Genomic DNA, 26,620 nt, shown 5'->3' on the forward strand with positions numbered 1-26,620 from the left:
GGCTGAACCGCTGTGCCACCAGGGCTCTTGACCTGATTAATAGGGCAAGACATTTACCAGACACTGTGTTCCACATGTTGTTAATAGATTGCCCCCAAAACAGTGTTTTATAATCAAGGGTCTTTAGGAAATGCTTGTATAAATGATTTGAAACTGGTTTGTTTACATTAGAATTTCACAGTTTTTAATATGCTAATGATGTATACTGTAAATCTCTAAAAGGGAGATGTCAGATGGCTGTGTTTTTCTGAAATTTTTTGACTGTTTTTTGTTGTTGTCTGGTTTGTTTTTTACTTAAGCATGCCTGTTACCCTAGGGCACACGGCTTGAGAAACATTCTAAATTAACTTTTTAGTTTTTTAAGATTTTAATTATATGGTATATCTCTAAGTACTTACATATTTTATAATATTATGATAACTTCTCACCTCCTTAAGTTATGTTTGCCTGGCAAAACCCCAACCCCAGTTGAGTCCAACTAACTGCCTACCTTATCCCTGTACCTGAGCAGCTGAACGTAGCAGGAGAAGGACGCACAACATGGTGGTTGGTCTGTTCGCATTTGCAACTGCTGACCTCAAGTGGGCCCTTAGTCCTGCCCTACTATCCTACTATAGCTCCCTTGTCTGTTCTTCCAGACCATTAAATTTCACAGTCCTCCTTTTTTTTCTCTCTCAAACCTCTCACACTTCCTTCCCTATCCTCCCTGTCATCTGATAACCCTGCTACCTATTGCCGCAACCGAAGAAAAAGCCAGTCAGAAGAGACTGCCACAGGCTTGGACCCCCACGCCTACCTGCTTCCCTGATCTGTAACAGACCGTACCTTCTTCTCCCCTGTAACTGCGGCTGACGTGCCCCTGCACCGGACTCCATTCCCTCTCACCAGTTCACGTCTACCCTCTTGTGCGTCATCAGTCCATCCCCCTCTCTTGGACTGTTGCTACCAGCACACAAACATGAGAAAGGGCATAAAACACATAAAAATGTGTTTTGATGCCTGTTGTATCCTCTGGTCCCTATAACAGTGCCTTGCGCATGGTAATTGCTCAGCATATATTTCTTGAATAAATGAAGTGTTGTTTTCCATCTTTTTTAACATTTATTTTGAACCAATTTTAAACTTAAAGAAAATTTGCAAAGGAGTACCGAGAATTTCCATGTATCCCACCCCCAGCATTTTCTAAATATTTCCCAACTTAAATAAATAAAATTTCTTTTTTGGAGTCAAATTCCCACTTCTCTTCTTCATTTTATAACCCAAACCCATTGCTATAGAGTTGATTCTGACTTACGGGACCCCAGGTGTGACAGAGTAGGACTGGCCTGTAGGGTTTTCTCGGCTGTAATCTTTATGGAAGCAGACTGAATGAGTAAGTGAATGAGACATTTCTTACTGAAGCGAGGGATACAGAGAACAGTTTTGCTTAGGAGCTAGATGTGCCAGATACGCATGATTCTAAGAAGGCTTTGGAAACCCTGGTGGCGTAGTGGTTAAGTGCTACGGCTGCTAACCAAGAGGTCAGCAGATTGAATCCTCCAGGCACTCCTTGGAAACTCTAGGGGGCAGTTTTACTCTGTTCTGTAGGGTCGCTATGAGTCGGAATCGACTCGACAGCGATGGGTTTTTTAAGAAGGCTTCGAAAAAACAGCTGTTTGACTGAAATAAAGATAACAAGGATGAGAAGAGCAAGGTGAGGAAAAGGAAGGAGTTCTCCCTCTTAATACCTGGTCTCTGCCATTCTCATGAGTGATAGAGAGTATGTTTGTTTTGTGAAGGCAATTGAACTTCTGCTTGTGGGCATTTGTTTGCACTTAGGGATGCTGGAATAATTTTAGCTTTCTTGTGTACGGACAGTGTAAGTTTATAATTCTGAATTTTAATAACACTACCTTGGAATTTTTGCTAAATTTGAAGTTACATAAGAAATTTTGGCGAGGAAGAAAACTGCTTGGTGTCAACCACATGTGATAAAAATCACCTAATAAAGATCTTCTAGGTATTATATGTTGGAAAAATGAAAGATCCTTTGGTTTAGCAATGTTTCAGTGTTTTTTTTTTTTCACAATTAGCTTGATTATAATAAACAGAACTCTATGTAATGTGTTCACAATGTCTAATTAACCTTTTTTTTTTAATTTCGTTACTATTTGTGAATTTATCCTTACAATTAGAATTTTTGATTTATGTATCCTACAGGTGTGAAGCATCTAGTCCACACATTCATCCAGTTGGTTGGTGTAAAGAACATAGAAGAGCCCTTATTACCCCACCAGGTTTGTGTTTGTTATGGTTGTGTCTGAGAGTATTCACATACTTCAGGAGTTGGCAGACTTTGTAAAGGGCCCAATATTTTAGGCATTGCAGACAATATGGCCTCTGTCATATCTACTCAACTCAGCTGTTGTAGCACAAAAGCAATCATAGATCATATGTAAATGCATTCCAATAAAACTTGGTTTACCAAAACAAGAAGCTGGCCTGAAGGCCATAGTTTGCCAGCCCCTAATCTAGCTTAAACTATTTTAAGCATTGGTCTAGCTCATAATAGAGTCTCAAATTTTGTCTTTGGAAAAATAAGAAGTTACGTGTTAAGAGATCTTGAATTTCTCAACTTGAAATTCATTTCTAGACTTTGTATTACTGTGCCCACATAAATAATGCACTCACACATATAACATGCAAAATAATGGTGCCAGCGTTGCATGATCGGCAAAACATATAACGCATGTTATTTGTGTGAAAATACAGTAGTGTACGTTTAAATATATTGCATAACCATAGAAGTGAATTGTCTAAATCTATGACAAGTATTGACGAAGATACAGGGGACAGCATTTGTGGATTGAGCCATGTCTATTTGTGTCAGGTTCAGTTCTGGCAAAAGCATAGTGTTCATATTTAAATGAGAATTTGGGATTTTAAATTTTTACCTGTATGAGAACTTATATATTCTTTTTCTTTTTTCTGTATGATTTGGTATTCTAAAATAGATTTTGCACCTTTATGCTAGGAGTACCTTTCTGTTCTCTGAAGTTTGCAAGCTCTTTACCTGTCTACCTTTGGCCATAGAGCCTTCCCAGCTTATTCACTTTCCCTTTGTTGGCTACCGCTATACCTGCTGATTGTCTGTTTTCTCTCATTTTGAGTTTATTTTCATGTATTAAAAAGCAGAGTCTGTGGCTTCATCATAATCAACACTTTTTTTGAGCACATCACTCTTTGCGGTACCGTGGCTACTACTGATAGGAAAAGGCAGGGTTATCAGTTAAGAGAACACATAAAGTGCACTATAGGTGGTTTCTTGGTGGATACTGTGTCAGTAACGAAGACTATTGGTATTGCAGGAAAAGGATGAGAGAGTTAAACTTCTAACACCTTGGTTTAGCGCGAGTTGTTTTGTGGACGTAGTCTGTAGAAACCACTGAGGTTGGAGTTTCAGATACTTTTCTTACTCCATTCTAACAGCTGGTTTCATTTTCAGGCTTGTCCCTAGTTCCTCGTTACAGTGTTTGAGTGTCTGATTGGGGAACCAACCATTCACGTGGTGGTCATGGCCAAGTCTCTTCTCTGAGTTTTCTCATATGCTAAAGGGAGAAAAGTGCCTGTCCTGAGTGATTTATAGAACTGTTTTGAAGCTCAAAAGAACATTTACATAAACCCTAAAATGTTAAGGCAAGAGAGTTTAATGGTTTCATGGCCAAAATGTGGTATTACACTCAGGACAAATTGCCTGGAAGATTTCTGATGTTAGCCCACCTGTGTCCTGTCACTTGTATATGTTACAGCTGGTGAATATTGATTGCCCTATCCCCTCTTTGCTACTTTCACCATCTAAACTGCTGTGAGGATTCCCTTAGATTTCCCAGGTTGGTATTAATTCCCTTTTGTCCCTCAGCGCTTTTATTGGCCATAACCAGGGATCTGGTAAATAAACAAAGAACTAACGATAAGCAGACTCCTGGCCATACCTTCACAGCATTGTGTTAGATACCCTGGAAGGGGTGGTGTGAAGTATTATTACTGACTTCTGTGAGGCAATCTGATCAAGTCATCTATCCCCTTTAATGAATTTTTATAATTCAGTAGAAGAGGAAATACATTGTTTTTTGAAAATTTAAAGAAAAAAGCCATAATTGTGTGTTATTAAGTGCCACATAATGAGGCTGATTCATGGGGCACGTACTGATGTATGTATACTCTTTGGCTTCATGATGAAAAAGATACCCTTCAGCCCCCTCTGTCAGCCCTCTCCTCTTGGCTCTTGCCTTCTGCCTTCTAAGCACAGGTTTTTGACTCAGTTCAGATCTACTCTCTTAAAAGAAGTGGTCCTAATCACCTAGTCTCCCTAGGCAGCAGTCCTTGTCATGTTCCAGCTACCTCATGGATCAGTCCCCCTGACCAGCCCTGCTGGCCAGCACCATGCTAACATTTTCTCTAAACATGCAGTTTATTGTTCTTTTTCTAAAATTAAAATCTTGCAGATACGTATTTTGAATTATCCAGTTTCAGTTATATATTAATTATACATTAATACACGCTTCTTTTTAGAAAATGAGTGAAAATAGAGATAACCACTGTTATCCCTGTTAATAGTTTACCATTGTATCTTTCTAGAAAAACCTTTTGCCCATATGTATGCATGTATACACAGTGTTTTATTATAATGTTTTAAATTGTGTAAGTTATGATCCTTAAAAATATGTAGTAAATTTTGGCTCAAGTGAAGACACATGAGACTATGTGAGCTGCTCCTGTCTGGAGGCAAGATGAGAAGGCAGAGGGAGACAGAAGCTGGCTGAATGGGCACAGGGAATACAGGGTGGAGAGGAGGAGTGTTGTGCTGTCTCATTAGGAGGAGAGCAACTAGGAATACATAGCATGGTGTATATAAGTTTTTTTATGGGAGACTGACGATTTATAAACTTTCACTTAAAAAATGTAAAATGTTTGTATGCATGGAAATATATTTGCCTATTTATTTAAAAGAATTGTTTTGAAACTATTTCAAATGTTGAGAAAATTTGTAAGAATAGCACAAAACTCATCTGTATCCTTGACTCAGAGACCCATTCAAGTTTTGATAATTGCCCTAATGATGTCATTTATAGCAAAAGGATCCAATCCAGGATCAAGCATAGCACTCATTTGTCATAACCTTCAGTCTTAATGTTCATGACCTCAGTATTTTCGAGGATTACAGACTAGTCGTTTTGTAGAATATGAGTTAATTTAGTATGATTGATGTTTCTTAATGATTAGACCAGGTTATGCATTTTTGGCAGGCATATCACATAAGCAGTGCTGTACTCTTGCAGCATCTTCCCGTGTGGCACCTGATGGCAGTTTGTCTCATTACTGTTTGATTCTTTTACTATTACTTAGTCAGAATAGTGTCTAACAGTTTTCTCTACTATATAGCAGTTCCCCCCATCTGTCGATGTTTCTAATATGAGTTAATTATTACTCTTTCAGTTGCTAAATGGTAATTTTTCTAATTCTGTATTATTTTTACATTTATTAGTTGGCATTCTGCAGAGACTAACTCCTCTTCCCATTTACTCATGCAATTAATTACTCATTCAGTGTGATTTCTGTTTTCATCAGTTGGTTGTAATCCATTACTATGTTATTTATTTTCATGTCCAGGTCCAGATTTTCTCAGATTTGACCAGTGGGAACTTCTTTAATTTCTTTAAGTTGGTTTCTGTGACATTTTTACATGTTCTTAATGTATTTTGAAAATTCTTCTTTTCTGGCACAACTTTTCTTATTTTCTGCTTTCGCTGACTCAATCCAGTAGTCAGTCTTTTCTCCAACGATCCATTCTTCTTTTTGGTGGCAAACAGTATTTAGAAACTAAGATATGACCACTAAGTGTGCTCATTGCTGCATCCAGGCCCTCTTAGCAGGCATAGCTAGAAAGCTTATGTATGTAAATATACACACAAATTTATATTACTTCATATCTATTTATTTATGTATATTGAAAACCTAGAGTTTACACCATTACTTTCAGGGGAAATCCAGTACGTAGTTCATTCTAGTTTTTTTCTTTCCATACTTATGCCTCTCTTCATAGTTGATGAGAAACCTGGTTTCTATTATTTCCAATATATTTACTTATTTTCTCTGTTGCTTTTATGTAGCCCGTGTCCACCCCACTGAGCCACCATTACAGGCTGCCAGTAATTCTTGCTTGTGCCTACCTAATGGATTTTGGACTCTGGGGGAAACAGAATGTGGGAGAAAAGACGAAGGATAGTTGGTTTTACACATTTCAATACTGTTCAAGAATTCATTTTTGTTTTTGACCTAACAATATGATGATGTGGAACATTGTACGTGATAGTATATACAAATCTGCCTCCCTTTTAATAAATCCTGTAGATTTCATAGGTACTGTGTGTTTTTTGCACATTTCTGTATTAATGGTCATTAAACTTTTTTCCACATTTTCACTTATAAATTGGTGCTCTGTCTTTGCACACATAAGAGATTTTTCTAAATTAGTGCAGATAAAATTGCTAGATTTGAAGGGTTTTTATGGTTTCTTTTTATTATTTGTCTTGTGTGTATCACTATCCTTACCTGAAGATATAAATTATCTACATATTATGCGTGTGTATATATACATACATATATATTTTCTTAATTTTCATTTAAAAACTAATAAGTCATAATTGAGGTGAAAACAATTAACAGGGATAGTTCTGAATATGTAACGTTTTAAATTCTTACGTGTAATATGAATGGTTTCTTAGATTATGAGTTTTTGTAGGTCATTTTATGATTCTCACAATCATTTTGGTTAAACCTCTTAGGATTTACTTTTTTCTTTCTATTTTAGGTTACCCAAATGTGAAACATTTTTCTTGGGATAAGTACTTAGAAGAAACCAATTCTTTACCTGCCCCTGCAAGAGCATTCAAAGTGGTGAGATAATATATTTTACATTATTTGATTAATTTGCATTGAAGATATCATTCATTCGTTGACATGTAAGAACAGAAGGATATGGTCCTGGTGAGCCAGAATAGGAATGGGAGGGGAACAGAAGGCTAAGTAAAATGTTTTTGAATTTTTATAATTTTGAAAATCAAACTCTTGCCAGAGTCTTTATTGTGACACCTAAAAAATACTTTCATTTTGCACTTTAAAGCTTTTTGGAAAATAATCTTGCTTGAGGCAGCATGGGGTAAGTTATTGTCATTTTACAGTAAACCTCTTTTTTTCCAGCTATTCTGGGAGACCAAAGTAAGACGGGGAATTGTTGTTTTTTTAAATAAGAATTACGTTTACTACTTCCTTTGGATTTTTTATGGCAAGCTGAGATGCTATTTTTTATTTTATTCCTGTAAATCAGTGTGTTCAGTTACCAACATACAAGTTCATTTGCTTTTATTATAGTATTTTGCTAAACCAGGGTCATTGATAACTAAGATTTAGAGTAAACTTCATCCTTATACAAGGAAAAAATCAGAAATGAAATATCTTTTTTTATCTCAAATAGTTTATAATTCAAATTTTCCTATGAATTTAAAGGAAAAGAAAGATACATTAAATACTTAAGATTGTTTCCTGGAGGATTTGAACTGCCGACCTTTTGGTTAGCAGCCGTAGCTCTTAACCACTATGCCATCGGGATTTCCTTGGCATAATTAAATATTAGTCTAGCAGAAATACTGCTTTTCATTAACTAATCCTTTTGCATATAAATTACTTGTATTTTAAGTGATAGAAATAATTAGAAGATATGGGCCCAAATTTAGAAGAAAAGATTAAAAAATTTTTGAAAGAAATGTATTAAAAAAAAAAAAAGAAATATATTACATGAAGAAAAAAAAAACACATGAAAGAGTACGTATGAGCCCATCTAAGAGTAAATTCCAGATTTAAAATGGAATAATTTTTAGAATTATGCTGTATTTACGAAACAGTGTTACACAAATCATTACACAAATAGTTGGCCCATAAAGTAGGTTATTGTACAGGATTCAGTAAAGATGTTTTATACCTTCAAGTGTTTGAGTAATAATCCCCCTTCCTACCCTGAATCAATATGTAAGGGGGGATTGAGATGTTCCTATAACTCAGAATAAAGTCACACTGACAGTGTGGAGGAATCAGTTTGTGAAGGGTGACCTCAGCCTCCTCTAAAAGTAGCACAGTCACAGAGAGGAGATATTCTATGTGTGTTGCTGAGATCTACGTACTAATAGGGTATAGTTAGAGAAATCTGATACTGTAACCTATTGTATGAAACTGATGTGAAGAGATAGTACGTTAACAAGATGGAAATGTTCTGCATAGAATGTTTAAAAACAGGCCAAAGAAGAATGATTTGTTGGTATTAATCAAGCAATGCCCAGAGAAGAAACCCGATAGTCATGAGTAAACATCCTTTGGATGCCATCCAGTGGCTTCTGACTCATGGTGACACCGTGTGACAGAACCACCCCATAGAGTTTTCTTAGCTGTAATCTTTACAGAAGCAGATCGTCAGGTCTTTCTCCCTGGAGCTGCTGAGTGGGTTCAAACCACCATTCTTTCATTTATCAGCCAAGCACTTAAATATTGTGCCACCAGGGCTCCTTAAACATCCCTAGAGAGGTTTATTCTTTTTAAGGACTGGGACAGTTCTTTAAACTCACCCTTGACTAGATGACTTATCCCTCACATCTGCTCATTTTCCTCTGCTTGGATCTCATACTCACCAAGGAACGTTTCAGTTATTAGCATGGCCTCCCAGGTGTTATACTCGGAAGGGGGTGCAGTGGTGGATTTTGGCCACTATAAATAATCTAATCAATTATTGTCAGTTTAGATAGCAAGTCAGACTTCAAGAGCCAGTCCATTCTGAATATGATCATATCAAGTTTATAGGTCTATAAAACTAGGGACTGTACTTTGAAATGCCCAAGGCCTTCTGATTTGAAACCAGGTTGCATCCCTTCAGGAGATTTTTTTCTGACTTTCTCTGACTTGAACTTTGTCTAATACAAAGCAGAGCTACATTACCCCCAGCTTTGAACTGGGCAAAATTACATCAAATAGGTCTACATATATAGCATCTTTTATATCAGACACAAAACTAAGATTTCTCTGGTTTGGCCTCTTAGGTCCCTTGCATTGATTGTTCTGCATTTTTTACATAGTTTTTAGAGCAACAATTTTATTTCCCCCATTTTACAGAGGAGAGACCTCTGTTGAATTGGCCCAACATCACCAATTCAAAGGTGTTTTTTTTTTTTCATACTAAACAATTAGCTTGCCTCCCAATGCCTCTAACTTTCTTGGTGGCTTAAGGGTGTCTACTGAGTATTGAGATAGCTGTAGGTCCTCCTTTCTCATTCCTGTTCCATCTTGTATGCTTTGATTGCTGATTTTCTTTTTTACAGACATCTGCTTTTTGCCTTCATTACCATTTTTAACTCTGTGTCTCCTCTCTGTCACATTAATATTCTTCTCTCTTTTAAAAGTAATTTTCGTGCTTGTTGATTTTTGCCAAGTCACCACCGGCCAAAGAAAGATTTCTTCCCTATGGCTAATCAAATAACCACAGAATTTTAAATTTCATCTTAAGGTCTTCTGCTTCAGCCTTTCTTATTTTCTCTTACCACTAGGTGCCTGCTTGTTTCTAGTGCCTGAGAGCCTGCGCATGTGTGTTGGGATTGTGTTTTTTGATGGAGAGGGTGAATACCAGAGCTCCTCTAGGAACTTGAAAGTTCTGATAGGCTGGTTCTCTAAATAGCGCCTTTTTTTTTATTATTCTTTGTAACAGGGAGCCCTGGTTACGTAGTGGTTAAAGCGCTTGGCTACTAACCAAAAGGTTGGTAGTTTGAACCCACCAGCCACTCCGCAGGAGAAAGATGTGACAGTCTGCTTCCTTAAAGATTTACAGATTTGGAAATCCTATTTTTTTATGGGGCAGTTCTACACTGTGCTGTAGGGTGGCTATGGGTCCGAATTGATTCGATGGCAGTGGGTTTGGGTTTGGCTATCTTTATAACATTAAGTCCCCTTTTTGCACTATCATTTCCTCTAAATATCACTGTATACAATTTTATGTTATGGCAGAAACCTCCACATGGATTCCAGAAAAAAATGAGGCTTGAGGTTGTAGACAAAAGAAATCCCATGTTTGTTAGAGTAGCAACTGTTGCAGACACCGATGATCACCGAATAAAAGTAAGTGTTCTCTGTTGTGGTATGCTTTTGTTCTGTCTATTGTAAGATATCTTGCATGGAGAAAATTTTTGCAGGTACTGAAATTGCAAAGTCTTATAATTAGTAAAACCAAAGGAATATGTAACTTAAATTGCAGTGCCATTTTTATAAGATGGTATTCATCCAGCTTGCTTTTTTCTTCTGTGTAAGAAGTTTTCTCTTTAATTACAACTGACGTAATATTTTGAGTATGTGTTTGGGGAAAGAAAGGAAATTAAACACATTAAAACAATATTTCATTCAGAAAAATTATAATACTTGATTCTCTGATACTCTTGTCTGTTTTAAAAAAAAAAAAACAACTTGTTGTTAGGTGCCATTGAGTCGCTTCCGACTCATAGTGACCCTGTGTATGACAGAATGAAATGCTATTTGGTCGTGTGCCATCCTCACAGTCATTGTTATACTTGAGCCCATAGTGGCAGCCACTGTGTCAGTCCATCTCGTTGAGGGTCTTTCCTGTTTTTCCTGACCCTCTACTTTCCCAAACATGATGTCCTTCTCCAGGGACTGGTCCTTCCTGATAACATGTCCAAGGTCCATGAGATGAAGTCTCACCATCCTTGGTTCTAAGAAGCATTCTGGCTGTATTTCTTCCAAGACAGATTTGTTCATTTGCTGTTCTGGCAGTCCATGGTATATTCAATATTCTTTGCCAACACCGTAATTCAAAGGCATCAATTCTTCTTCAGTCTTCCTTATTCATTGTCAAGCTTTCACATGCATATGAGACAATTGAAAATACGTGGCTTTGGTTACTGTTTTTCTGAAGTGTGTCAAATATAGACTTTTCTGAAGAATATTCTGTGTTAATACAGGAGAAGTGAAAATCAATAATTTTATAAATAAAATGGGATTGTAATCAGAGTTGAATTTTAAAGTCAGATCTTCTCATAAGCAAATGTTTGGGTAGATGGGTTCAGTTTGTTATTTTCAAGCGTGATAAAGTGAAAATGAAGTAGAGAACTTCCAGATAAGGAGCCAAAAGGCTCGTTTCAGGCTTCACCATTAACTTCACTCTCAAACCGTAACAACACCCATTCTGCTTACTTCATAGGATTGTTAAGGGTTTCTATTAGGAATAATAATTTTATAATAACAGGAAAATATTGGATTTACATAGTGTTTTACAAAGTAACAGTGTTCTCACATTTGGTATTTGTGGTAATGGTATGGGAGGTTTCTATTACTAGCACCGTTTTATCAATGAGAGACTAAGGCACAGAAAGATTGAATCGATTAATTATTAATTGCTGGCAATGGCAAAATTAAGTCTCAGTTCTAAGCTGTAGGAATCTAAGTTTATATACTTTTTTGGAAGAAAAATCACATCCTTAGATATCTAATGAAATAATATCTAAAAATAAAAAGCATCATCAAAAACCTATAAATGTGGTATTGTTATACAACAGAATTTTAACATTCAGTTCACTATTTTTAAGATTATATAACCATATAACATTTCAGAAAATTTTATGGTAATGCAAGGCCAGCGTTAACAATGGTAAAGTACATTTTCTTGTTAACTGCCCTTTATCGTTACTGGTGCCGTGAGTTTGGACTCATAGCAACCCCATGTGACAAAGAAGAACTACTCCATAGGGCTTTCTCGGCTGTAATGTTTATGGAAGCAGATTGTCAAGTCTTTTTCCCCCAGAGCCACTGGGTGAGTTTGAAACATCAACCTTTGATTAGCAGCTGAGTACTTAACTTTTGCACTACCAGGGTTCCTTGTTAACTGCCCTACCTGGTAGTAACGTAAGTCATAAAGCTATCATTGTATTTTAGAATTAGAAGTATTTTTTAAAAATAACCTAGACTAATAGTCAAAGAACTGTAGGATTAAGCAAGATGATACTGTTATAAATCAAGTTGATATAGAGAAAAGAAAAAACTTGTTTTGGGTTTGGTGCAGGGAAAGGTTATTTGCATATGCTGCTGGTAGGAATGTGAAGTGCCTCAGCCTTTCTGAAGCACGGTGTTTGGCTGTAGTTATCAAAAGCCCTAGAATATTACCCTGGTTTTATAGTGGCTAAGTGGTACGGCTGCTAACCAAAAGGTCAGCAGTTTGAAACCACCAGGCGCTCCTTGGAAGCTCCATGGGGCAGTTCTACTCTGTCCTATAGGGTCACTATGAGTCAGAATAGACTTGATGGCAACAAGTTTGGTTTTTTTGGTTTTAATTCAAGATTTTCAGTCCTAGCAATTTATGTTAAGGGAAAAACCAAAAGAAATACTCAAATTAAGTTGAATATTCCATTTGGTTTCTGGTGCCTTTGGGCCTGTGCATGTGTGTTGGGATTCAAAGGTAAACGTTCCAAGGAAGATGTGGCAATGCTGTTGATAGGATTTACCATTGGGAACAGCCATATTAGGAGATGAGTAAAATAAATTACTGTCTATTTAATGTTAAAATTAAAATTTTAGGAGAATATTAAGTACTGGTAAGTGAACAATTCAGGTTTAATATTATGATATCTGATATTATTCTTTAATATAAGCATAAACAGTTCTGGAAAGAAATGTTCCAAAATCACAGCAATGCCCCTCTTACGATGCTGGGACTATAGGTGATTAGGGTCTGTTTGTGTGTTTAGCTTCATGAACACATATTACTTTTGTAATAGAAAAATACTTAGATTCACTCCTCTATTTTATGTGTGGGGAAATAAGGGCCCCAAAAGATTGAGTACTCTAAAGTGGGATCATTCAGTTACTGGCAAAGTTTAGTCCCCCTCTTTTTGCTGCTTGCTGAATTTTCCCTCCAATATAACATCCTAGTGAGTCCTTAACAGCCAAAAAAGAGCTGGCCATGAGATGTACAGTGGACGGTCATCTTTTTATAACTACCAGAATGGTTTTCAAAGCAAAAGGTGAACCCACAAAGAAATATCTGAGTGTTTATGAAGTTTTCAAAAGGTCAGTAACCAGGTGACAATGACTCAGTTTCAGGATTTGTCAGAGACCTCTGACAATACAGAAAAGCTTTCAACAGAAGTTCTTCTGATAATATGGGAGATAATATAACAATAAAGCATATTTTTCTTTCTTTGGAAGGAAGAAGAGGAGGGTAAAAATAGGGTCTATGTTATTAGCATAGCTTAATATTTTCAGTTTCTCAGGGATTAAACAAAATACATGTCACACTTTGAGCTATTACAGTTTAAAAACTTGAAGACGGTTGCCTGTTTTGTCAGATGTTCATGAACGCAGTTGAAGAAAAACAACCAGAATGTTTTTGCCCTCATCCTGTGTTTTTGGTGTCAGCTGTCCTCTTACTAAAAGACAACAAAGACTTTGCCCGTAGATCCGTATTCTTCCATGTATCACCCACCTCTTCCTAATATTTATAAATTCTAGATTTTTTTGATGTAACACATAATTAAGAAACTCAACTGCCACTGAAAGACTTAGAATATAAAACCCTGTCCGTCCTCAACCACCAGTTTGACTTCCCATAGGCAACTAGTTTAAACCCTTTTTGGCTGTTGCCTATGACATTTTATCTTTAATTTTCTTGATAATACCCATATACTGCTGTTATTCAATTCATCCATTTTAAGTATGGTTTATTAATTTCCTGTTACAATAGTTCTGAATTTAGGTCTTACAACCCCCCCTGCCCTTATCCTTTCATTAGTTATTTCACATTTTTTTTTACTCTTCTCTGTGTGTACCGTTATGAGTATATAAATTATTCACTGCTCAGCAAAGTAGTCTTTTTCTTATGACTTTGTGTTTTTCCTGGTGTCAGTAATTTCTTTGTATTTTGATTTGTTTTATTGTGTATCTTCGTATTATTAGATTTTTGCAACTGTGTCAGTGGATTCGATTTTCTAAAAGCTCTAGTATATTTTAAAATATTTTGTGTCTTGTTTTTTTCCCCTTGAATTTGTTTCCCTGCAGGTCAGCAGCCACTTACACCAGTCTGGGTGGTTGTACTTTAAGCCTGGTACAGAGCTTTCATCCCAAAACTTCTCTTTGCTGACACACTGTGTTATATCTTTTCTGGATCCCATACTTTATTTTCCTTAGTTTATTTTTGTATTTTTCTGAAGTGAATCATTTTGCATCTTCCTAAGAAAGAGTTGGAAACCCTGGTGGCATAGTGGTTAAGTGCTACAGCTGCTAACCAGAAGGCCAGCAGTTCAGATCCACCAGGCGCTCCTTGGAAACTCTGTGGTTCAGTTCTACCCTGTCCTATAGGGTCACTATGAGTCAGAATCGACTCGACGGCAACAGGATGTTCACGGATTAGGAAAGAGTTATGAGAAGCATATTTTTTAGAGTCATCGTACATCAAAAAATGTCTGTTAGCCTTCCATTTGATTCATACCGTGACTAGGTGTTGAATTCTAGGTAGGACCCATTTCTCCTCAGAAATTAATAGCATTGGCCTGCTGTCTTTTCACATTGGTGTTGTTTTTCTAGTCATGTAAGGCCATTTTGATTGCTTCTTTTGGGGTGATGTACTTTTTTTCTTTGGCAGCTCTCAGGATCATCTCTCTGTTCTTGGCATTCTCATGTCTCATAATGCTGTGCCTTGGTGTGAGGGTCTTTTTCATTTACTGTACTGAGTACTAAAGCCTTTTCATTATGGGGTTTCATATCCTTCAGCTTGGGAAACGTTCTTGCATTATTTTTTGCTGATTTTCTCTTTTTTTCTGTTTTCTTTCTGGAAGCCCTGTCACTCTGGTATTGAACCTTTAGATTGACCCCCTGATTTTCTTGTATTTTCTTTCTTGTTACACGTTTTTCATTTTTTTAATTCTGCCTTCTTAGAGAAATCTACTTCATCTTCCAAACTTTATATTGCATTTTTAATTAAAATTGATATTTCTAAATTTTCAACATTTTTTTTTAATTTTCTGATTTCCCCCCCCTTTTTGTTTCCTGAAGCAATACCACTTCAAACTTCCCTGAGGATATGAAAGGTAGTTTTTCTTCTGTTCCCTGCTTGTTTCTGTTTCATCCAAATTTCTCTCTCAGCTAATTAATATGGCCTTCTGGCTTCGTATTGGAGGCACTCCTTCCACGTCAGGCAGTTGTGACTGTCACTTGCATTTAGAAAAAGCCAGTGAAAATAAGCTTTTTTTGTGAGTGGGACTTGTTGACTGGTGAGACTCACTGTAGGATAAGAATGCAAAGAACCAGATTTGCCACAGGGAGATCCCCATTTGTCAGCCTCAGAGGTCCTTTCTCTGGTGTCTTTCCATTTCTGCCATTCTGTCTCTTCCCTGGGGAATCGTGAACCTGGTACCTGCTGTATGAGACAGGTAAAGAGCCTGGTTGAGCATCTGCAGACTGTTGCTTAGCCGCCATGTTTTTAGTTCACACATCATTGCTTTCTTTTTGCCCTGGAGTTCAGAGCCTCACTGATTGTATTTCTCCAGAGCAGAGCAAGAACCTGTACTCTTCTGCAGGGTTGTCGAAGGGCTATTTAGCTTGGTGGGTGGGGTCAAGGAGCAGATCTAGGGATCTAACCACTCCATACTCAAACATTGAACCAATCCTGCTGTTTTGCAGTCCCTTGTCGTCGTTCCCCCCACCCCGCCCCCTGGTCTTCTGCAGTACCCAGTCCCTCCAGAGTGAGCTGATTTGCTTCTAGTCCTGGTCTCCCTTCTCTAGGCACTTAGGTTTCAACTCACTCTGGTCTTTTAAGTAGTTTAGTACACTTCTAGCCGCTTTTACCCTCCATAAACACAATTGTCATTTCTCAGCTGCTGTTGCTACTTTCCTTTTCTGTTTGCCCTTTCTGATTTATAACTTTTTAAATACAATTTTAGTAGAATTTCAGAAGAAAGTGGAGATAAACATCTGAGCCTAAAACATCTTTCACTGATTTGATTTTTATATGAACAAAAAATCCAACCAGATTATTTACAGTACTGGGCGTTTTATTTATTACCTTCTAAGCTTGAGAAAATGGATTCATTGCAAAAGAATATTATCTTGACCTGACAGTGTGGGTAACAAGAGTGAGAGTTTCATAGATAGGTGCTTAAGAAGCCAGTAAAAATTACGAGAGGGCAAGGGATAATACTATATACAGATAGTCCGTGAGTTATAATGGGGCCCTGTTGCTAAGTTTGTACCTCTTTTTTAGTTTTCATTATTATTGCCTTTTATTATCAATAGCATTATAAATTTGATCTTTATTTGTCTTTGGGGGTTGGAAATATTACACATAAACTTAAAGATAAATTTTAATGCATTCATACATAAAAAATACACAAATCATAAAAATTTACTCTGATGATGAAGGCAAGTTTGATGCCATTGGCAGTTTGTCAGGTGTGGTAGTAACTCCACTCGTGGAAGATCATGGACCGTCTGGATTTTTCCTGGGAATAAGGATAGTGTTTCTAGTCAGAAAATTAGTGAGAGTTGCCTGTATGGTCCTTTTCTTTTTTTCTTGATCTATTTCTGGGTAACATCTCACTGCTTCCTGAATCTGCCTATCAACTTTAGCAAAGCGATCAGCCCCTGATTTACTTTAAAAAAACCTCACCTAATCCTTTCAGTGTAAATCATGGCATTGAACATCTACAAGCGAACCTCTGAGACTGACGATATCAGCAAATTGTGCACTGTGTCATTTAGTACATATTACCAACAATAAGATACACAGAAAACAGAGTTGTAAGTACAGTGTGTTGTAACTCAAATACGTCGTAAATCGGAGACTACGTGTGTTAATAGGTATAGTTTTTTAATTATAGTCTCTGTAATATAGAGAAATAAGGTAAATAAGAGAAGATAGCTCTTATTTTCACTGGTAACCTATTTTAAAGAATACAAGCAAGCATTTATAGTTAGAAAATTTAAACAGTATGTAAAAATACAAAAGGAAAGGTCTTCTACCCCCAGCCATCCTCTAGTCCCTCTCTGTAAAGATAACTACTTAGGAATTTTTCTAGAAAAAAAATTTTATGCACATTAGGTCATATATACGTACTTTTTAATATCTACGTACTATTCTAGCATATGAAAATAGCATAATTTACTTATTTGGTCTCCTGATTATAAGTTAAATGATCATCTTTTCATTTGTTTTCTAGCCATTTATATTTCATTTCTGGGTTTATGAGTCATTTGTATCTATTTCCCATCTTCCTGCTGGGTTTTCTTCTTTTTCATGTTGGTATATAAGGGTTTTATAAATTAAGGAACAGAATGCCTTCTGACATGCGTAGCAGGTGTGTTTTGGGGGTCTTGTTGTGGGTCTTCCATCCTCCTTGTGGTAATATTTAATACTCTGAAATTTTTAATTTTTATGTAGCCAAATTGATCACTTTTTTTCTTTTATGACTTTTGAGTTTGGGGCATTGTTTACAAAAGGTACTCCATTCTAAGATTACAAATAAATTCACTCATGCATTCTTCTAGAACTTCTATGGTTTAGTTTTTAAATATTTCAATTTTTTTTTTTTTTTTATCTGTCTGATATCTGTTGTCTTGTAAGGAGTAGAGATTCATAGACCTTAAAGAAATCTAGCTGGAGAACTTGATTAAAAGGTAAAATATATATAGCGTTAGCGGCTTATCCTTTCATCCTGAAAGATAAGAAGCTGATTTCTGTTGACCATGCCTAAAAGATCAATTGCCTTTTCATGTGGTGGCCAGTAAAGATTGTAGCACTAACCTCTCTATAAAATCTCTGAGAAGTATTGAAATTATTTTAGGAAAAAAAAATACTTAAAAATGTGTTTGGTGGAAGAATATTTTATAAATTGGACGTGTTTCTAGTAAGGCATTGGTTAAAAAAAAAAAGCGTTTTCAGCACCATTCTAGTAGATTTGACCTCACCTCCTCATTTGCCTGCCACCCTCCCTCCCTCCCGTTATATTAATTCAGTGATATTTATTGGGTGTTTGGTGTTGCGCATGTGAAGATGTTATAACACATGCCTGCGCTCAAGTTGCTCATATTGTTAAGAGATACATGTAATATATCTATAGAACTATTGCCCAAAAAAAATGCCTTTGGAAGGCCTTTTCTTTCATAATACTGTGCACAAAATATTTAAATAATTAAAATAATTTATTAGGTACTAAATCTATAATTTAAAAAAAGAATAAAAATGGTTACTGTGGGCAGAAATTTTACTGTAGGAATTATTGTGACCTGCACTGTACTGTTAATTTCCTTTTTCCTTTTGTCCTACAGGTTCACTTTGATGGCTGGAGTAGTAGTTACGACTACTGGATAGATGCAGACTCCCCTGATGTTCACCCTGTGGGCTGGTGTTCCAAAACTGGGCACCCTCTTCAGCCTCCTTTGAGTAAGAGATACAGGATAATTTAAAAAAATGTCTCCATATTGTTGTATAGTGAGCTTAATATTTCCTTGCCCCCGCCCCCCCCCCCGCCCCGTACTTCTCTCTAGTGTATGTTTTCTTCTCTATGTAATTTTTTCCTTTTTCTACATTTTCAATTACCTGGTAGTCACAAACATATAAAAAAAAAAAAGTAATGCCTGAAGAAGTAAAGTGGTGTATAGCCATTCTGTAACTTTTATTTTTTAAAAATTTGGAAGATAATTTAGCAGACTTAAATTCTAATGTGCTGATGGTATTACTGCCAGTATATTGATTTTGATATTATACTATAGATTTTCAGAATGCTGCCACTGGAAGAAATTGGACAAAGTGTGCAGAGTCTCTCTGTATTATTATTTCTTAAAGAAAATCTACAATCTCAATAGAAATTTCAGTTTAAAAAACTTCAATTTCAATTCAAGGGAAAAAAAAAAAGTATACAGAGAACTTTGGGTACCATGATCTCAGTTTTAGAAGAAAATATGCATATTATAGAAAAAAATTTGGTGAAAATATAATAAATTATCAGGGTTTGAAAAAAGTAATGTGCCTCTTGTTACAGTGTGCTTTCTCGATATAGCAGTGTCATTTCTTGATCTTAGATCCTATGTTTACAGCTGCATAGGGACACAAAAATACATGTAGATGGATGGTGTTCATTGCAGCATGTTTAAAATAACAAAACTTAGAAACAGATATTGGTTAAATAAAAGTACACTTGTACTTTAAATATGGAAACCCTGGTGGCATAGTTGTTAAGTGCTACGACTGCTAACCAAAAGGTCAGCAATTCTAATCCACTAGGTCTTCCTTAGAAACCGTATGGGGCCGTTCTACTCTGTCCTGTAGGGTCGCAATGAGTCCGAATTGACTTAACAGCAGTGGGTTTTGCGTTTTTATACTTCAGTAGATGCTATGCAACAGTCATAAAGAGTATTGAGATGGGAAGGTTTATAAGAGGTTATGAAGTTAAAAACAAAAGAAGAATGTTTCTGAACAGGACGTATCTATGTTACTCTTTTTATGTGGCAAAACAAAACCAAAAACATGATGCATCTGTACATACAAATATAAGTATGTATCTAAGTGCTTAGAGCAAGGACTGAAGGGTTTGCATTAGCATAGCAGTCAGGGCTGAGGAGGGTAGTGAAATGCAGAGGGAGGAGCAGGAAGGTGCCTTGTGCTGTGTTACTCTGTATTCCACTGTATTGGTTGAAATTTTCCCAGTGCTCAAATATATATCACTTATGATGTGTACTTCATAAAAATTTTTTAGAATCTTCTCATTAATTAGGATTTAGGTAACTCAAATTTGTGACAGTTTGAAAAAGGATTAGATCAAAGTTAACTATTTCACTATTGGAGAAAGATAAGTTAATAGTATGAACAAAGTCATAGGAGAAAACCAATAAAAGCAGAAATTGTTCAGATATTTTTAATTTTTATAGGATCTACTTGTTCTGTATATGTGTTGATACAAAAATTGGATTTTTAGGGATTTTTTCTTCCCTATTCTGATTCCACACATTTGACTCTTGAAGCACTCTGGTTAATTTTTTGCCCTTTTTTTTTTTTTCTTCTTCCCATAGCCCCTATGGAATTAATGGAAGTTTCAGAACAGAGTGGATGCATAACACCAGGATGTAAAGGAATTGGCCATTTTAAGAAAGGAAGGCAGCCAGCCCCTCAGAGGTATGTGGTTGCTGCCACTTACATTACACCAGGATTTGGTCAAATAGAGGGTTTTTATCCCACTTTTATGTGTAAGGTAATGCTTTCCATGCATAATAGATAGATGTGAACTTAATATTAAACTCAGATCCATACTAAATGTGGTTACCATGGTGATCATGTAAAAATGAAAGGGAATATCTATATTTGAAAATCTTCCTGGGAGAAAATACATTCACAATTCCTAAAATAGATAAACTCTAGCTCTCTTGCAACCCAAGTAGTTTTGAGTATAGATTCTGAGGGAGTCATTTTGGATTGACCACTGGTAGTGAGAAGGAGATGGCCCTGTTCAAAGTATTTGTTTGGTAAAATATGATATTGGATAACTTGACAGGTTGAATAATTGACATTGCTGTAGAATAGCAGCCAGTGTTGTAAAAAACACACATGTAGTCAAATGTGAGAGTGCATTGGTCAGAAAAATATTTTCCAGTATGTTTCTCTTATCCCTAAATAACTTTTAAAAAGAAACCAAATATATGCACTAGAAATTGGATATATTGTTCAGACAATTTTGGAGGCTTTGTAGAAATTTAAAAACGTTATTGAAATACTAAGAAATTCCTGTTACCTAACTGGGATTTTTAAGAAAAGTATTTATAAAATAAAATACCTTAAAAATAGTTTAAAAAAAATTTTTTTTTAGAAAAATGATACCTATTTAGGTATACAATTCTAAAACCCCAAACTTTTAAAAAATGATTTGGCAGTATTAACTATCCTAGCTACAAGTTAATTGGATTGTCCAGTAAGAAAAATGATTCTTTGTTACCTGGTTAGTATAGATTGTGAATCTAGGTCATTTAAAAAAATCTGAAGATTGCACTACCTTTTTGCTCTAAGTTGACATTGCAAAATTATTGCAATTATTTTCGTCTGGATATAGTTTCTCTCTTTCTTCACTGCAACCTCAAATGCTGCTTATCTTCCTTATGCAACACTCTTCCCTAGTTTTCTTTAATGAGGTTGAGTATGTTCCAGAGTAAAAAGTCTGAGCACAGACAGAATGATGATTCTCTTTGCAAATATTCATTTAAAAATCCTTTGGTTGCTTGTATGACTGCAAGCCAAAAGTTACATGATTAATTTAAACTGGGTTAAAAGCCCTACATCTTAGAGTTATTAAATATTGGCTACCGAAGGCAGCTGGGTTATTTTTCAGACATTATATAAATCTAAATGCCAAAAATAATTCAGTAGCATGCTGAATTTCCATTATATGTTCATAAGTTCTTTTGTTCAATAAATATTTTTGAGCAGCATTTTCTTTTCAATGATAACAAACATATTGAACATTTATTAACTCGGTGCTAGGCATTGTTTTAATTGCTTTACAAGTATTGCATAACCTTTAAAACAATCATGTCATAGAAAAGCTATTATTTTCTCAATTTCTGATGAAGTCACCATGGCATACGAGAAGTTGAATAACAAGCCTGACTTGACAGCTATTGAGTTGGGGAGCTGGGAAGGGCACCCAGTCTAGTTCTTGAGTGTGTGCTCTTAACCTCACCTCTCTGACTCCCGTCTCAAAGCAGTTCCGTGCTGCTCCATGAATTCGTCACAGACCCAATTTTCAGAGAACTCACAAACTAATAGAACCATAAAAGCTGTATATAATCCAATTAAAATATCAGCTGCAAAGAATAATAAGGAAACTTTACAACCCCAAGACATTCATTGGGCTAAAGGCAATTTATTCAGATTGGGAAGAAAAAGAGCACAAGATTGAAAAATGGGTATATATGTTGTTAAGGTGCAATTGGAGTTTCAAAAAAATTTTTGACCTTCTGGGGAAAAAAAAGCCACAGTATAGCGTTGTCCATTGTTCCTTTAATGCTTTAGGTTGGAGTGGAGAGACTTGCCTATCCCAGCAAGCTCTATGGTAACAGCCCTGCCTCCTTCCCAGTGACCCCAGCCATTTATCAGGATCACCCTCCCCAAATGCACAGTGTGCTTCTCAGGGTCCCTCAACTGGGCTGCACCCATTTCCCAGAATGTCAGCTCTAGCCTGGAATGATTATCTTTGGAGCATTTGTTCATAGATACAGTATTGTGTTTCTTAAGAGAAGGAAGAAATCATGGGATGAATCATGGAAGATATGGAGAAATGTGGTTAAAAAAAAAAAAATTCTTTCAGTATAATTGGACCCGTTAGTAGAGAATTACTCATTTTCTTGGAATGAGGCAGAAGTAGACCTTTTGACTTAAAGGTGTGCATTGATAAAGAAGCTATATTTTCTTTTCACGTACAGGCTGTAACAACTAGCAGTGTCTGTGCGTTGGGCAGAGTTACTGGTTGACTAGGACCTCAGAAATGAGGGATGCCTTTCAGAGAATCAGTGGAGGATGTCACCTCCTACCTGAGTGCTGACTTCTCCTCAGCCCTTTGCCTTAGTCTCCCTGCCACCACCTTCCTGTTGACAACTCTCAGAACTCTTCATCTGGCAGGATATTAATCCTTCGCAGGCATAGCCTGTTTTCCATTTCATTAGGAGACTTGTGGAGTAGCTGCTGTGTCATGGATATTCTTTGAAAGGTTCATTTCACTGGCATTTATTTTTGTCCTTGCTGAGAATGCTGTGTTCAGAAAAACATAATGAGAAAATTCTCTTTGGATTAATTTACCGAGAAACAGCATAAATCAAAACATGCGTTCTTTGCTTAGCTAACAAGGAAGGTTGCCCTTAAGCAGGAATAATCAGTTTTGTGAAGACATAAACAAAAGACTGTTTGGGCTAGCATTTATTATTAGCTTCTCTGAAGATTACCGTAGTTTAATTTGATCTAGAAAGTGTTAGAGAGTATGTGCCTCAAAGATGAAATTTGAGGTTATGATTTTTTTTTTTTAATGTTAAAATGTCCATGATCAGAGAGAAGGTTGGATATAATATTCTGATCTCTAGGGAAGTCAGTGGCCAGATTGCTTAATTCTACCTTTCCAGCAAGGGGACATCGTACCATGGCATTTCCCTTTGTTTATTCATTCATTTGACATATAGAGAGGTCAAAGAACGGAGATGGATTAAAGGAGAACGAAAACCAGTCAGCGCTGACTCATGGTGGCCCCATGTGTGTCAGAGTAGAGGTGTGTTCCACAGAGTTTTCAGTGGGTGATTTTTTGGAAGTAAATCACCAGGCCTTTCTTTGGAAGCACTCCTGGATGGATTCAGACGTCCAACTTTTTGGTTAGCGGCTGAGTGCATTAACCATTTGCAACTATGATTACATAAAAACAGGTATTCCACATACTTAGTGTCATCAGAAATAAATCTTTCCTAGAAGAAATTAAGAAGAATAAGTATTTCTAACAACCTCTAAAGGATATTTATAAAGTACACATAAAGTTTGAAAAATTTAGTGACTTTGGATACTGTAACTGTAAACATCATTTTAATTAAACTTCCATGCATCCAGCAAACACTGAGCACCTGCTTTGTGCCAGGCCCTGGGATAGGTGATGGGCTATACAGAGGAGCGGGCCCCCTATTTTTAAGAAGTCCACAGCCTGGTATAAACCGATTTGCATGGAGGCTTGAATGGAGCACCATGTGGAGTAGCGCTTAGAAGGAAGCATCAGCTTTTCCTCAGGGAGGCAGAGTCTTCATAAAGAAGGAATAGTTGAAGTTTTTAATGCTTGCTTGTTTTTTGTTTTGTTCTTAAGGGTTAAGTATTACCATTTTTAACCTTTTTAAATAGAAGTAATAAAAACCAAAAAAACCCAAACCCAGTGCTGTCGAGTTGATTCCAACTCATAGTAATATGTAACATTTGTTGATGACTTACTATGTTCCAGGCATTGTTCTAAGTACTTACATGTATTATTTAATATTCACGTCAACACTATGGAGTAGGTGCTGTTTTAATCACTTTTACTGATGAGAAAACTGAAGCTTAGAGAGGTTAAGTAAGTGCCCAAGAAAATATAGTGGCAGAACCAGGATCCAACCCAGGCAGGGCCTGTATTGCACTTAAATCAGTGCTCTTAGCGGCTAGGTTCTCATGCAAAGCACAGTAGCATGATAAAGCCTGCCTGGTGTTTTATTACAGGCTTCTGCCCTGACAAGGGATGAAAATGATTATGTGAGCACCAAGAAAACTGAAAATGTCACCTTAGTGTTTAAATAAATGTATTTATAATTAAAAGGGTTTTAAAGTTGGCACTAGGGTGCAGTGAACAGGGCAGTTCTTCCATTTTCCCTAATGAGTTAGACCAGCCTTTCCTAGGAAAAACAGCCTCCTTAGAGGGGCCATTGGGAGTATTTGTGTGTGTGTATCTATGCGTATATATATATGTACATATGCATACATATATATGTGTGTGTGTGTGTAGCCCTGGTTGCTCAGTGGTTAAGCGTTTGGCTGCCAACTAAAAGGACAGCAGTTCAAATCCACCAGCTGCTCTTTGGCAACCCTATCCTCTAGGGTTGCTATGAGTCAGAATAGACTCGCCGGCAAGGGTGTGTGTGTGTGTGTATAACCAAACTTGTTGCCGTACAATATGTATATGTACACACATATATGATACAGAACAATTTGCTAATAGAGTACCCCTAATAAAGCCCACACAGTAGAGAACAGTGTAATCATATGCAAATCTATCCCTCTGCTTTCCAAGGAATTAAATAAAGGTAAAGAGGTGTATGTGTGGGTGTGTATATACACATGACTAATGTATTGTCACTGGAAACATGTCATGTCACATGAGAAACTAAGAATGATTCTAAGAAGTTTGATCAGCACTGGTGAATTCATAAAGTTCGTGTGTACTTTTAATGTTATTAACTTCGTATTTATACAAATTTTTTCATCACCCTCAACAGAAACTCAATGGCCTTAAGCAATAACTCCATTTCCCCCCTCCTGCCTGCCCCTACAAACCACTAATAAACTTTGGACTCTTATCTATATGAAATATCCTTTGCATGAGACATGAAAGACCAGTAAGTGGGCACAGGTGGAAGGAAAGTGAGTTAGATGAGTTGTTATCCGAGTTGGCTTCTGCCCCTTCATATTAGGTGCAGAATTAGCTGCAGATGGATACACATACTTGCCAGAATATCAGGTATGCTGTTGGGCTAAGAGACGGGAACATAGGAGAACCAACTTCCTTTGGAGAGCAGCACCTGGAATAAAAGGAATTAAAGAACGAATGGCGGCCCTGGGGCTGGAAGATCACAATAGGGAACAAATGTGCTCCATTAATCCTTGCCTTGGACAATACAGAGAATCCTTCAGTGGCTGTTGCTCAGTTTCAAAGATTGTACCATGTCGCTTCTTAAAATCTAGTGCAAAGAGATACTTCTTTCTGAATATACTTAAATTATGTTTTAAAGATAAAATAGTTCATACCATATGTTTATTTAATCATGTATATGCGCCCTCACACATAAAAATATATATGATATATGCATTTAAATTTTCAAATTTTGTATTCTGTAGGCTGTCATTTTAATTGAGAGAAGTGTGTTCTAATGGGAGTGTTCCTTTCTTTTTTTTTTTTTTTAAACCTTCTAGTTTTTCCAACTGCCCCTATTCAGAAGCCAATTTGAGTAAGGACCGTGTTTTCCCAGACCGTTTAAGTGGTGAGATGTCGCCAACTAGTCCATCATTTCCAAGAAATAAAAGAACAGACACAAATGAAAGCTCTTCAGCTCCTGGTCCTGAAACCAGGTAATTAAAGTGATAATATTAGTGTTGTTTATAGTTCCCTGATTGAAAGAGATTTTCTATTTTGATACTGCATGATATATTTTAGTTTTGAAAATGGGCCTGATTTAATGTAAAATGATCATGGGGCTCAATACTTAGAATTTAAAAAAAAAAAAAATTGGGCAGAGGGATTATAAAAGCGTGTCTAAATCAGGCAGAATTTCCTCTTTCTTGTTCATCTTTCATTTGAACTTGTTTGGTGTCAGAGGTTTAGAAATTCCAGCCTTTTTACTGCGTGCCAGTTCACATTTCTGAATGAAGTGCTCAGTGTTTATGAAGAACCATCCTTTATTAAATATATGACAGACTCCTTGGGAAGGATGGCCATTATTTTGTTTTAGTGCATGCTCTATGCCAAGGACTTTTATACACATTATTTCATTTAATTATTAATTGTACTGTAAACCCAGCCATTTAGTTTTGGTTACATTTGTAGAGTTGAGTTAGAATGTCGTAACTTCAGAGGATCCTGAGGCAAAGAATTACATTTTATTACATGTAGCATCAAGTAATTAGTTTGTACTCTTACTTCAGCTGAGGGTTGTACTAAAAGAAAGGAAGAATTAATAGATGATCCTTTAAGTTTTGGGGATTTTGTTTATGGAGTACTATAAAATCTAAAAA

At 36.5% G+C, this 26,620-nt stretch overlaps 1 protein-coding gene across 8 annotated transcripts in view; it reads left to right on the top strand.

The window, feature by feature from the left end:
* L3MBTL3 (L3MBTL histone methyl-lysine binding protein 3) overlaps positions 1 to 26,620 on the top strand; it is a 124,335-nt gene that overhangs the window by 65,112 nt on the left and 32,603 nt on the right. For all 8 annotated transcript variants that reach the window (XM_049900556.1, XM_049900565.1, XM_049900584.1 and 5 more), the window contains 6 exons: positions 2,200 to 2,276; positions 6,851 to 6,936; positions 10,081 to 10,191; positions 18,400 to 18,514; positions 20,140 to 20,242; positions 25,802 to 25,957. In XM_049900556.1, the coding sequence (XP_049756513.1) occupies positions 2,200 to 2,276; positions 6,851 to 6,936; positions 10,081 to 10,191; positions 18,400 to 18,514; positions 20,140 to 20,242; positions 25,802 to 25,957 (648 nt within the window). The remainder of the gene's footprint in view (positions 1 to 2,199; positions 2,277 to 6,850; positions 6,937 to 10,080; positions 10,192 to 18,399; positions 18,515 to 20,139; positions 20,243 to 25,801; positions 25,958 to 26,620) is intronic.

The sequence above is a fragment of the Elephas maximus genome, chromosome 1 (assembly GCF_024166365.1).
Source record: "Elephas maximus indicus isolate mEleMax1 chromosome 1, mEleMax1 primary haplotype, whole genome shotgun sequence".
NCBI classification, from domain to species: Eukaryota; Metazoa; Chordata; class Mammalia; order Proboscidea; family Elephantidae; genus Elephas; species Elephas maximus.